Source organism: Chlorocebus sabaeus, chromosome 25 (assembly GCF_047675955.1).
Source record: "Chlorocebus sabaeus isolate Y175 chromosome 25, mChlSab1.0.hap1, whole genome shotgun sequence".
NCBI lineage: Eukaryota > Metazoa > Chordata > Mammalia > Primates > Cercopithecidae > Chlorocebus > Chlorocebus sabaeus.
Genome location: NC_132928.1, coordinates 46,902,278 through 46,916,394, shown reverse-complemented (window position 1 = coordinate 46,916,394; position 14,117 = coordinate 46,902,278). Strand labels below are relative to the sequence as shown.

The 14,117-nt window shown below is 41.5% G+C and overlaps 2 protein-coding genes and 1 long non-coding RNA gene across 22 annotated transcripts in view; 2 read left to right on the top strand and 1 right to left on the bottom strand.

Moving 5' to 3' along the window:
• Positions 1–2,322, top strand: part of NPL (N-acetylneuraminate pyruvate lyase) — a 39,777-nt gene extending 37,455 nt beyond the window's left edge. For 17 of the 20 annotated variants that reach the window (XM_007989257.3, XM_073011705.1, XM_007989263.3 and 14 more), the window contains one exon: positions 979–2,322. In XM_007989257.3, the coding sequence (XP_007987448.3) occupies positions 979–1,163 (185 nt within the window). In that variant the 3' untranslated portion in view covers positions 1,164–2,322. The remainder of the gene's footprint in view (positions 1–978) is intronic. The other 3 variants (XM_037985850.2, XM_007989264.3, XM_007989262.3) reach the window with 2 other exon arrangements.
• A 2,996-nt stretch (positions 2,323–5,318) lies between these two features.
• Positions 5,319–10,983, bottom strand: LOC140710272 (uncharacterized). Its single transcript, XR_012091245.1, has 2 exons — positions 10,884–10,983; positions 5,319–9,570 (listed from the first exon to the last, which is right to left on the bottom strand). It is a non-coding gene; the product is annotated as an uncharacterized lncRNA (long non-coding RNA).
• Positions 10,920–14,117, top strand: part of DHX9 (DExH-box helicase 9) — a 48,168-nt gene continuing 44,970 nt past the window's right edge. The window contains exon 1 of the mRNA XM_007989248.3: positions 10,920–11,028. The gene's annotated coding sequence lies outside the window, so the exon portion shown is untranslated. The remainder of the gene's footprint in view (positions 11,029–14,117) is intronic.

The following is a 14,117-nucleotide window of genomic DNA, read 5'->3' as shown; positions in this document are numbered from 1 at the left end:
TAAGTTTTGTCATTTTTGAACGTGCTAGTTCTCATGCTGCTGCTTATCCTCATGCACTTTGTAATTTTTAGCTTTTCAGCTTATCTTCAGAGACCATTGTTTTCTGGGTAACCCACTGAACATTAGGTTGTAAGGTACCCTATCAAGTGAGTTTACATTTGCTTCTGCTAGGACACTGTAGTTCCACCAGTTCTAACCAGTCTTTGGGTTAATTTCTTAGTATAGTACCTATACTAAGTGTGTAACGTACATTGGGATCCAGCATTCACCTTTGGCTCAGGCTTGAGATTTCTTTCATGAGATCGTTTCCATCCACAAGCCTAGTAGAAGTCAAACTTTCTTCCCTATCCCCAGACCAGTGGGCTGGGTTTTTTCTATTGCTTTTCATAGAAGGCTGACTACCGGTTTTACATAGGGAGTTTAATTCCAGCTTCTCACCATGCACAGATCTAAGGCTTCATTTTCCATTCCCATCCCAGCCGTATAACACCAGCATGAAAACAGCAGCGTTGAGTCATAAGCTACCTTAAGTACTGCATTTCTCAGGGACTTCCTAAATAAACTTAAACTAAATTTCATCCTGGCAATAAAGTCCTACCTCCCTTGATCAACAATAGTATATTCCTAAATCAGATTATCCTCAAGGGCTGTTTGGCATCAGCTTCTCCTCACCTTTCTGACCTCTTTATTCCTGACACCTTTGGCTTCTCCTTCTTGGGTTTAAGATTAACCTTGAGTCTTCGTTTTCTTTTACTGTGATCAACTTTTAAAATTTTCCAGCGTTTCTATGTGTTTGAAGCAGGAAGAGGGATTTCAAATGATTGCTCATCTGTCATATTGACTAGAAATGTTCCCAACTTTTGTTTTAATCTTACCTTGTTGTAGTAGTTGCTGTTAGCATATGATCTCCTTCTTTGGGATGTTTGTGGAGAGACAGACAGTACCAGTCATGTTTCCTAATTTTTTTTTCCTGTCTAGGTTTTGGAGTGTCACAGACCAAAGCCATCATGACTCTGGTCTCTGGGATTCCAATGGGCCCACCCCGGCTTCCACTGCAGAAAGCCTCCAGGGAGTTTACTGATAGTGCTGAAGCTAAACTGAAGAGCCTGGATTTCCTTTCTTTCACTGATTTAAAGGATGGAAGCTTGGAAGCTAGTAGCTAGTGCCTCTCTATCAAATCAGGTTTTGTACCTTGAGACATAATCTACCTTAAATAGTGCATTCTTTTCTCAGGGAATTTTAGATGAACTTGAATAAACTCTCCTAGCAAATGAACTCTCACATCAATCGACAAGCATTGAGGTACCTATTGTGAGCCTTAAAAAGTCTTATTTTGTGAAGGGGCAAAAACTTCTAGGAGTCACAACTCTAAGTCATTCATTTCACAGATATTTTTGTGGAGAAATTTCTGTTTATATGGATGAAGTGGAATCAAGAGGAAAATTGTAATTGATTAATTCCATCTGTCTTTAGGAACTCTCATCTCAGTTTCTGGTTCCTAATCCTATTTTAAAGTTGTCTAATTTTAAACCACTATAATATGTCTTCATTTTAATAAATATTCATTTGGAATCTAGGAAAACTCTGAGCTACTGCATTTAGACAGGCACTTTGATACCAAACTATAACACGTCTCAACTATATACGACTCGAAATACACCAGCTCATCTGGTTGCTCAGTCTAACTCTAGAATGGATGCTTTTGAATTCATTTCGATGTCACCACTTTCCTCTCTTCAGAAACGTTGGGTCAGGTGAGGACTTGTTTCAGTTCCTATAACTCAGTAAAGGGCAGCTTTCTCATAACAAAGGAAAAGGTCTTCCCCAAAGATGAATTTAAGTCTCTACTTTTTGCTATACAGAAAACTCAAAGTTTCAAAGAACCAAAGGGCTCTTCCTCTAGACACCACAATCTTCCCCTTTCTCCACTGAGAAGACTGTCTCTCCCACAGGACCCTGAATTATTGAAATCAAAGGCCGACTTCCTTTCTGCAGTGAGCCCAGAGGCTACTGTTACTATCCTGTCACACTTGCAACCAGTTACTTTTCTTTAGTGATAGAAGATTTGGGGAGGACCCGAAGGACTCACAGCTTTCTCTCCATAACTCCTTTTACTCTTTTCTTTCTGTGTAACATATCAACAACTGTTTAATCTCCCTTCTAACAAACCTTGATGTAAGCTTTCTGATATCAAAGTATACTGACAGTTAACCCTTACTGATTTTAAACTTGACTATCCAGTCTGTTAATTACCTAAGATTTTGTTTTCATTTCTTCTCTAATTGTTTTGATCATTGGCAGAGAAAGAGTATTTGAAATTCATATCAGTTTTGCTCCTTATTTTAATCTCTTTGAATTAAAAATAACACTTTTTCAAAATGCAAATTTAAAATTATAAGTAGACTTCAATTATCTTTGCTAATCCTCTCTTTAATTAGCTAGTTAAAAGTTGTTATATTTATATATCCTCAACTCTCTTTTTGCCTTTTTAGCTGTTAATTTCCTGAAAGAAGAAAATGAGTTTTTGTTAGTTTTTGGTTCTGAGGATGTGATATCCTTACTTAATGATACTAAAGCCAAATTTAAATTTTAAAATTAATTCTTGGGTATCCAATAAACAAATAACTATTTTTCTGTTTTTGCTTTTGTGAAGTCAGTGCTTAGAGGATTTTTAAGATGGTTAATGAGCTTTTGTGAACATAAAGAGAGATATGATTTTAAAATGACCAGGTCTGAGTTTAGCTCTGTTAACATCCAGTAGCTTAGAAATGAATATCATATAGCAGTAGGCTATTAATAGTGCACTTAACAAGTAAAATTTTGGAATACTATGAACTTATTGTTTTGTTTATAATATATTCCTAAATTGTTTTTAACATTAAAACTACAGTAATGGCATGTGAAACATTTCATTCAACACAGTACTAAAAGCTGATTTCCAACCTCTTTGTTTCAAGATAGAAATCTGAGATCAGTCCATTGGGGATGGTTGGAGGGACAGGAGTGATTTTAGGAATTGGTTTTACTTAGGATCTCTCTTGGGTTTATTCAAAGACGTAGGAAAATGCCATGGGGGTGAGGTGGCAGTAGGGTGGGGGGCAGTGGGAGTAATGTATATTTTTTCCTAGGAGGGTTATTTGCCACAACTTGAGATAAATTTCTTCTTTCTGATCACCTGAAGGGCACGGAAAATCCAAACTCTTAGGAGGCTGATGTCTAAGGCTGGGTTGAGGGACTTTGCATAGTGACTGCAACCCAAGCTTAGGTACCCACCTGAGCTCACCTTTTCATACAGGGGAAATGGAGTTGGATCTACAAACCCATCAAATAGTAGATGGGTAGAGTAGAGGAAACAACACATCCAAGCCATTTAACCATTCCCTTATCACATGCTGACTCAACCCTCAATTTCCTCCAGTGAAAGTAAGAGGGAAACTTGGAACCAAAATTATGCAAATAGCAGAGCTAAGCCCCAGGTAGAGGCAGAGCACTACCTCACACTTTGGGTTTCTGGGGCTGAGAAATGGCTATCTGGGTGAACAAGAAAACCCAAATCGTAGTTTCTCTGTGAACCCCCTTGGTGACTCTTAGGAAATTATTTGATATATAATACATTTTAGCATTTTAAGTTACACAACCAGAAGGAGAACCCTAAAGCATTTTCTTAAGTCTTAATCACACAATTAATAAATATAATGGAATGGATTCAACAAAATACCTAGAGAACTATATCCAACAGGATGTGTTACCTTTATCCGTAGACCAGTTACAGAGAGTGTTGAAGTTTTATTCCAGAGGGACCACCAAAGGAGATTATACATCAATCACACGTTCACCTCTGATATGTTTTCTCTGATATATTCTGCTAGAATGCCCTTCATGAATATCAGTGTCCCATGTTTGAGCCAGATGTTGGGTTAGGCCCTATAGGCACGGAAATTGTCACAAATGCCAGCCTTTGGTGTGAGAGACAAGCCTTCTCATCTATCAGCAAGCACAAAAAACAAGGTAATCTTTGAGGTCATGGGGAAGTGGGTTCCCACAAGCGGGCAAGTACATCAGCATCTCAGTATGGTCTACAGTCCAAGTCCAGTTTGCACCATTTTAAAGTTATCCTACCTCAGGTAGAAGGAGGTGGGATAATGACCACATACTACATTCTTGAGAATCCTCAGATTAGGGTGAAACAAAGTGATCCACCCTCAGAGCTTGAATGAGTGGGCACATTTAATGCATGTTAGTGAGAGTGGCAAATAATATTCACAGGCTGTTTTAGTTCATTCTCATGCTGCTAATAAAGATATATCTGAGACTGGGTAATTTATAAAGGAAAGACGTTTACAGTTCAGCATGGCTGGGGAGAAGGGGGAGCAAACACATCCTTGGGAGAAGGGGGAGCAAACACATCCTTCTTCACATGGCGGCAGCAAGGAGAAGTGTCGAGCAAAAGGGGGAAAAGCCCCTTGTAAAACCATCAGATATCATGAGAACTCACTCTCATGAAAACAGCAGCATGGGAGTAACCACCCTCATGATTCAGTTAACTCCCATCAGGTCCCTCCCACAGCAGATGGGGATTATGGAAACTACAATTCAAGATGAGATTTGGGTGGGGACACAGCCAAACCATATCACAGGCCTAGCTGGTCTTCAGGTTGCAGTTACTATCTGAACTCCCCTGAACATTGACCAATTAGTATTGTCCTTTTCCTAAGGTAATAACTTCAATCAGGTTTGACTTCCCAATTTGAGCAGAACTCCAGAATCATTCAATTAAAACACTAAATATATTCAGCCTTTAGCTCTTTCATTTGTCTATATAGAACTGTACCTATCTGTATATCTCTCAAGATCCTTCAATATGGCCAGAGGAAAGTGGTGGGGGATGGAGGTGCAGAAGAGGGACCAATTTCCACATGGTGGTAAGAGGGGGCTTCTCTGGGTCCATTATACTTAATATGAAATTAGAATGTTGGAAAGAAACCAGTCAGGTGAAGGGTAGCAGAGGATGCATTCCAGGTGGTAGGACCAACATATTTGACAGTTCCGAGCCATGGGAGAGTCTGGAGTGTGAAGAACTGAACAGAAGCCAATGAATCAGAGCTCAGACACCAATGAGAAAGAGTAGGAAGTGATTAATGTAAAGCGACTGCAAAGGAGCCAGCTCCCGTAAGGTGTTGTAAGCCACAGGAACATTAAACTCACAGTGTTTTTCTGTGCTGTAACTTTAAGTGCTATAAATTTAGAGTGTAAAATAACTATAGGCCCCCCTAAAGACTGAAAAATTGGTAAAGAAGGAAGAAAGTTTACAACAAGCCTTCATTACATTATAGTTTGTAAATAAACTGTCTTTATTATTTCAACTTGTTTATATAAGCTTGTCTCTGGTAAAATTGATTTTTTGGTCTGAATTTGTTTAGGTTTCTTGGGTTTACACAGAATGCATCAGGATTTTCCAGTGAAAATATTATTTTCATTTAGTGGCTTTTCACTTAGCAGTAGGGTTTTCAGGAGTGAATTAAACGTAATAACGAGGAAAAGGTATATTTCTATTCAGCAACAGATAATTCTAGTATCTAAAACATTTATAGATATAATTCTGTCAGTTTTGTTTTTCTGCTGGCACTCAACTCATTGGACTTCATTTGTTTTTTAAAAACAGAGACAGGGTCTCACTATGTTGGCCAGGCTGGTTTTGAACTCCTGGCTTCAAGTGATCCCACACCTCAACCACCCAAAGTGTTGAGATCACCCACATGAGCCACTTATACCCTGCCACTCATCAGAGGTAAAGATCCTCACCTGTTTTATGATTTTTTGAACTTGAGCTTATGTTCAGTGGAATTTTATAGGAATTATTTGAGGTCTGGATAGAAGACTATTCCACCAAAGAGAATATAATTTTAATCCTTCTAAGTGATTTATTTCTGCTGATTAATAAGCACTTTAAATAACTGACTTGAGGGTTTTTTGGATATCATAGGAAATGAGTCTTTTTTTTTTTTTTTTCCTACCTAGCATCTAGTTTTTGATAGACAAGTTTCCTTATTCCCCTCTTCTGGTTGGTTTGGTTTTTCATTGTTGCTATTGTTGTTCACTTTTCACTGAAGATATAAGGCATTCTGGCTTATGTGTAGGTCTCCTCTTAGCCTCTGCATGTTGGGTAGTCTCTTTTGTCTCCTTTCTCCTAAGCTCCAATGCAGCTTTTATTAAAAGGAAGCTCAAGTTCATTAAAAATCAGCAGACCCTTTCAGAGTAGGTGCTTACGTCAGGGTTCTTTTGCCTCTCTGGATTCATTCATTCACTTCATTAATGTTTACCTCTAAAGCATTTTCTTTCTTGGCAGCACAACAATGCATTTTTTTATTGTATTCAACATTTTCTGTTTTCAATGGTAAGTTTATTTAGGGCATCTCCATTTTTTTCAAGCTTTTGGACTCTTTTGTTTTCAATTCGTCTTTTAAAGACAGCAAATTTATATTTTGCTACAGGTTCCACTCTGAGTCATTTTCTCTTAATAGATTATTATGTCCCATTTACCTTTATTGAAAATCTTTCTAAAGTAGTTTGTAGAGGGAAACATTAATTTGTTCAGGTAAATAAATACAGTAATTCTATACTAGTATCCAGTAAGAAATTATAAATTCTAGATATGTGAAACTAATTAACACTGGAAAAAAGTAAAACCCCATAACCTTATAGAAATGTGTTCTTGTGGTGGCTCATGCCTGTAATCCCAGCACTTTCAGAAGCTGAGGTGGGAGGATCAGTTGAGGCCAGGTGTTTGACACTAGCCTGGGCAACATAACAAGACCCTGTCTCTACAAAAAGAAAAGAAAGACATGTATTAGTCTCAGTTAAAGCTTGTATAAAGCAAGCAACAAAAATGCTCAAATATATAAATGCATGGGTAAATAAAGCCCTGAACTAACTTAATATGGGAACCATAAAAGCAAATGTGAATATGGCATTTCAAGACTACATAACTAAGAAGCAAGCCAAACTATAAATTAATTCCTGTAGAATAAATATGGAGAAAGCAAATATAACTGTAAAAATGGAGCAAAGCATGTTGCAAAATCCTGTGAATGTGAATAGATTTCTATGTAGCCATAGAACTTGTAGATTAACAAATGGTTCAAGAAAAACTGGTACAATGGAGACAGAAAAATGATTTCCAATGTTATGATTGCTTATAGAAAAGACAAATAGTCACTTATACATATGTACAACAAGCAATAAAAAAGAAGTCTAATAGAAATTGGCTGTTGAATGACCATAATATATAACAAGAAAATAATTTTAAAAAGAATCAGATAGGTTCTGTTCTTCATTCTCAAAAGCTAGACTACCATTTTTGCTGGAATTCACATTATATACTTCATCTGTGTCACTCATTGCATTAAAAGCGTCACCAGTCCTTTAAACCAGCGGTCCCCAACCTATTTGGCACCAGGGACAGGTTTCATGGAAGACAATTTTTCCACGTACCAGGGGCCTGGGAGGGATGGTGTCAGGATGAAGCCATTCCACCTCAGATCATTAGGCATTTTCTCATAAGGAGCACACAACCTAGATCCCTTGCATCTGCAGTTCACAATAAGGTTCGCATTCCTATAAGAATCTAATGCTGCTGCTGATGTGACAGGTGGTAGTGCTCGCTCACCTTTCGCTCACTTCCTTCTGTACGGCCCCGTTCCTGACAGGCCATGGACCAGTACTGGTCTGCAGCCCAGGAATTGGAGACCCCTTCGTTAAGAGATCAACCAGCTCTTCAATATGTGAAGGTTTATGTGGGTAATTATATCAGAGGAGAGAAGGTTCTGGTCTCATCCTCTTATAAGGGCACTAATCCCATCATGGGGGCTCTACTGTCATGACCTCATCTAAACCCAGTTATATCCTAAAAGCCCCATCTCCAAATACCATCACATTGAGGATTAGGGCTTCAGCATACAAATTTGAGGGAGATACAAATATTCAGTCCATATCAGCATATGGATGGTGGTTGGAATATAGGAAGAATAAGACTCTCCAGGTAGAGGGTATATAGAGTGCTAAGAACAGAACCTGGGCATGACTTGCAATTGGAGTGCACACAGAGGAAGAGAAGTTGAGGAGGAGTCTAGATGAAGTGATCAGAAATGTGAGAGCAGGACTATGCTCAAAGGAACTCCAAATGTCTTAAATTTGAGCGACAGTGGTACTCAGAGAACATTTGCCTTTAGGAGTTTCATCCTGGAGAAGATATCTTTGTGTCTCTTGTTTCCCACCAAACTAAGTGAACTTTCATCTGTTATTTCTAGTCAAAAAGGTAAATGTGAAATGTTATGTAGTCGTCCAATTGAAGCAGACCTTTCATTATTTGATCATGAGTGACCTATAGCCTCAGTTCCAAATTCTTAATAGGGACAAAGTTACCTGTTTTATAATAAAGCTTAAAAAATATTCCCTACCCTGCTCTGTCCTGCTTAACCTCTGAAATCTCCCTAATTGGTCAGCTACTGGGAACAGGTAATGGTTGTGTTGAAATTGGCCCACTTTCCATACTTTTGGGACCTGTTGTAAGGCTTCATCTGCAAATGTTAAGATTTTAGACACTGCTAGTTGCCAAGGGCCACCTACAAAGGTAATGCCAGTCCTCGGACCCAAATCCCAGGGGACTCTAGGTCTCAGGTGCAGAGCCTGAATTAAGAACCAACTTAATAACAAAATTATTAATCCTTGGAAGCTAAAGATCCACTTTTGAAAAATGTATTTCCATATAATATATTGATACTTTCGTTGCGCTCATTCATTATATACTATAAAAGACTTGCAATTCATTTATGCTAGTTGAGTCTCTTTATTTACTTATTTTGAGATGGAGTCTCACTCTGTCACCCAGGCTGGAGTGCAGTGGGACGATCTGAGCTGGCTGCAACCTCCGCCCCCTCCAGGTTCAAGCGATTATCTTGCCTCAGTCTCCCGAGTAGCTGGGATTACAGGCACCCACCACCTTGCCCGGCTAATTTTTGTATTTTTAGTAGAGACGGGGTTTCGCCATGTTGGCCAGGCTGGTCTCGAATTCCTGACCTCAGGTGATCCACATGCCTTGCCCTCCCAAAAGTGCTGGGATTACAGGTGTGAACCACTGCACCTGTCCTTGTTGAGGGTTCTTGCATCTATCTTCATCAGGGATACTGGCCTATAGATTTTTTTTTCTTGTGTCCATATCTAGTTTTGGTATCAGGGTAATGCTGGCCTCACAGGATGAGTTTGAGAAGAATTGGTATTAGTTCTTCTTTAACTGTTTGGTAGAATTCAGCAGTGAAGCAATCAGGGCCTGGGCTTTTATTTGATGGGAGACTTTATATTACTGATTCAATCTCATTACTCATAGTTGGTCTTTTCAGGTTTTCTATTTCTTCTTGGTTCAATTTTGATAAGTTCTATCTGTTCAGGAATTTACCCATTTCCATTTGGTTTCCAATGTGTTGGCATATAGTTGTTCATAACAGTCTCTAATGATCCTTTGTATTTCTGTGGTATTGGTTTAATGTCTTCTAGGCCCCTGCTGCTTTCAACACCCTGAAGGGTACAAAAAAAAAATTAAGGTCTTTCCTTCAGTGATTTTATTCTTAATTAAAGAGAACAATCACATGAAGAAAATAATGAGTAAATGCTAAACTATGTTGTGCTGATTTTAAGAATGACAGTTTTAAAGGGAGTGATCACTGTGAGCTAGAAGGATTAAGAAAAACATACGGAAACGGGTGAATTATATCCATAGATATAATGAGCCCAGATAATTGATTCATCTGGATTCCCTGGAACAATCCCAGCTGGAAATGTTGTGTATCATTACCTTCATAGGAAGCACTGGAGTTCAAAATTTAACAATGACTAGTATAATAATTAAGGATACAATTATTCCAAAGACTTGGAACACAAAAGTTTATCCAATTTAAACAAAAGCAACCTTGCAGATTTTATTCCTACCTTAAACTAGTTTGCTGAGCACTTACAATGTTCCAGGCACAGCAGAGAGCGTTCTGCGTTAGCCAGGCAGAACGCCCGCCTTCACTAAGCTTATTTCTTTCATGGTTTTTTGTTTGTTTTTGAGACGGAGTCGCGCTCTCTCGCCCAGGCAATGGTGTGATCTCGGTACACTGCAACCTCCGCCGCCCCCCCAGCCCCCACCCCAGGGTTCAAGCGATTCTCCTGCCTCAGCCTCCTGAGTAGCTGGGATTGCAGGAACTCGCCCAGCCACCCAAGTAGCTGGGGTTGCAGGCGCCCGCCCCCATGCCCGGCTAATTTTTGTATTTTTTAAGTAGAGACGGGGTTTCACCACGTTGGCCAGGCTGGTCTCGAACTCCTGATCTCAAGTGATTCGCCCACCTCGGCCTCCCAAAGTGCTGGGATTGCAGGCACCACGCCCGGCCAGTTTATTTCTTTCAAGAGACATTGGCGTTGAGACTATCTGAATCAATATAGTAACTACGCCTACTGAACACCTACTACGTGCCAGGTATTGAACTAAGCCCCCCTTCATATGCCATTTCATGTAATTATCTCAACAACCCTACCCAGTTAGCAGCAAGATTTCCAGTTCTGCCTTCGAAGGGAACCTCCTCTCACTAGAGATCCCTATGACCCTGCGAAACATTTTGCTGCATCAGAATGCTACAGGTCGTCAAATCCCTAACATGCGCAAAAGGAGGTAGCGGATTGTCGCGGGTAGCGGATTATCCAGAGTAGCAGGCCTGGCCCGCTGCCCGCCTGGCGCAGCGCATCTCCCTAGCAACGAAACCCTTCCGCGCCGCGAGGTGGCTGAGCCCCGCCCCCTCCATTGGCGCGCCCTCACCATCCCCCGCCCCGGCGCGCGTTCTGCGCATGCGTACGCTCGCTAGTCCCGCCCCCTCGCGCCGCGGTCGGAGCCATTTCGCCGATTCCTCCATGCGAGTTGCAGTGCGTTTCTCTGTTGTCTCCGTGGAAGGCCAGAGTCACACACGGTCCTAAGAGCTGGGCACCAGGAAGCGAAGGCTGGTAAGGGAGAGACGTTGCGACCATCATGCGGGGCGGCGGGGTCGCGGGCGGGCGGCGTGGACCGTGGCTCCGCAGCCGGCTTTGTTGCGAAGCGCGGGCGGCGGCGGCGGCTGGGGGTGGGGGAAGGGACGAGCCGCCCGCGGGTCCCCGGATTGCGGGTTGCGTGCGCGCCTCGCCGAGGTGCGCTTGCGCTGCCCAGGCCGCCTGTGGCCCCCTCCCCTTCGCCCAGCGGTTCCCGCTGCTGCCTCTAGCAGCCAAGGCCCGCTTCCTCCTCTGGCCTGCGTACGCCGGAGCACCGCGGCGGCTGAGGGAAGAGGGTGCATCGCCTGTGGTGGTTGCTGCCGGGGCGCCACTCACCTAGGGCCTTTCAGTCATTCATTCAAGCCACAAATAACTGGCGCCGTCGTGCAGGCCTTGTGGCTAGAGCAAAAAGAAATTAAAGAATGCAAAGGGAGAGCGCCTTTGGCTAGTATAGCGAGGTGAGGCGTCTCGAAGGAGGGAGGCTTTGAGCTGATCACCTCGGCCGACGCGAAGGAAAAGCAGAGCCTGCAGAAGCGGAAGGGATTAGTTAGCGCCTAACGGCCGAGACTGGGCGGGAGCTGAAAGCAGGCCATGTGACTGGAGTGTGGCGAGAAGGCCTTCAAAGGAGAATGGGTTTTAGGGTGGCAAGAATGGAAACAGAAACCGTATAGGACAGTATTTAGCCGGGTGTGCAGTAGTGGTGGCAGGAGAGATGGGGAGAAACGAATGGATAGGGGACGTATTTTGAAGGAGAAATGCGCAGTGGTGGAAGGTAGTAGATCTGGAGTCAGGCTACGTTTTCTGAAATTCTTGATTTTTTTTTTTTTTTTTTTTTTTTTTTTTTTTTTTACGGAGTCTCTCTCTGTCGCCAGGCTGGGGTGCAGTGGCGCGATCGCGGCCCACTGCAACCTCCGTCTCCCGGGTTCAACTGATTCTCCTGCCTCAGCCTCCCGAGTAGCTGGGACTACAGGCGCGCGCCACCACGCCCAGCTAATTTTTGTATTTTTAGTAGAAACGGGGTTTCATCATGTTGGCCAGGATGATCTCGATATCTTGACCTCGTGATCCGACTTCCTTGGCCTCCCAAAGTGTTAGGATTCCAGGCGTGAGCCACAGCGCCTGCCCGAATTATTGTTCTTCTAATTAGTAGCTCTGTCTCTCTGAGGCAAGATATTCTTTGTCTCAGTTTCCTTCTCTAAAAGGATAGTGGTCTTACCTATACAAGATTACTAAGGATTAAGTAAAATAGTTTCATTTAGATGATCTATTATGGATATTGTTTGACACACAGTAAGGGTTCCACAAAGGATAACTATGGAGAATTTTCAGGGAGTGGACGACTCTCAACTTGTGCCAGGAGTAACTTGGTGGATGTTGTGCCGTTTATGGAAACCGAAATGTAGGGTAGGGTGTTGGAACAGATTTGAGGGGAAATTTAAAATTCTGTTTTGACTGAGATGCCAAGATAGCATGCAGATGGGTGAGTTAGTGCCACAGTTGGATGCACTTGATTTTGGACTTTAAAGAGAAACGACGGGCCGGGAGCTGTGGCTCACGCCTGTAATCCCAGCACTTTGGGAAGCTGAGGCGGGCGGATCAAGAGGTCAGGAGATCCAGACAATCCCGGCTAACACGGTGAAACCCCGTGTATACTGAAAATATAAAAAATTAGCTGGTCGTGGTGGCGGGCGCCTGTAGTCCCAGCTACTGGGGAGGCTGAGGTAGGAGAATCGCTTGAACCCTGGAGGCGGAGGTTGCAGTGAGCCGAGATCTCGCCACTACAGTCTGCGACTGAATGAGACACTGTCTCAAAAAAAGAAAAAAAAGAGAGAAAAGACTAAACCTTCAATATATATATTGGAGCATCGATAGCATGTAGTTGGTATTGAAAATTATGGGGTTGTATGAGACTAGAGAGACAGGAGTTTGATAGTGTAGTCCTTCATATTACTCATTCACCATGAGGGCTTGTTTAATTATTCACGAGGTGGAATTTCCAGATAAACATCTTCAGCTTTCCACGACTTTTTTGTTAATAGGACGTTCCCTTCGCCACATGGATGACCAGAGTTAGACTGTGACCACTCAAACGTAACAAATTTATGCCAGGGTACGGTTTGATGCATTAGACGTAGGCGCTAACAAAATGCATCAAACGTGAAACGTGAAGCAAACGGTTTAATGCTGGTAATAGGATTCGTTTCACAGCAAACTAAATTCATAGCACATTTTATTTTCTCTGGTTATAAATGTGGTCTCAGATATCTTCCTTACAGTTTAGACTCAGCATTTAGACTGATAGGCTCCATATCTTCTGGTATTTTTAGACTGAGGCAGAGAGGGAGTGCCAAGACTGATTGTTGCATTTCAAGAAAACTTTCGTATCCTCAAATTTTAATAAATGATAACGCCTAAAGGAGAGATTTGGTATAGAACATTTAAGTTAATAATAGGTCACTGTCTTCAGTACTGAGTGCTTAATGTATTTTAACTTTATTATATTATTAATACATGACCACAACTTTGGAAACAGTGTGCTAATGGTCGTAATCAGAATGAGAATAAAACATTGAGTTTATATGCAAATGATAGCTGTTTCTTAATATATAGTTGTTGGAATTTGAATTTAGGCCTCCACTGTGGGTGACTTGGAAGTTACTTAACTTTCTAAGTCTTAGTTTAGGAAGGAAGGAAGTTTAGGAGGGAAGCTTCCTGAAAAGACAATGATAGTACCCACCATATCTGTGTGCCGTTGTTGTGAGGATGAACTGAGTTAAATAATAAGGTGCCCGTTGTAGAATGTAGGACCTTATATAAAATACTTTGTAACAAAAGATAAAAATCACTCTTAGTCCCCAAAGATAACCATTTTAGGGGGTATTTCTTTCCAGTCTTGCTCATGTGTATGTATTTTTCATGTATTTCAAATCATACTGTTTTGTATCCTTTTTCTTACAACATGTAAAAGTTTCAATTATGTCATTAAAATTTATATATGGGAAGTCTTAGCAACATGATAGAATATCCTATGTTTAACCTAGATTCAGTGATCCAGATAATTGGTTCCT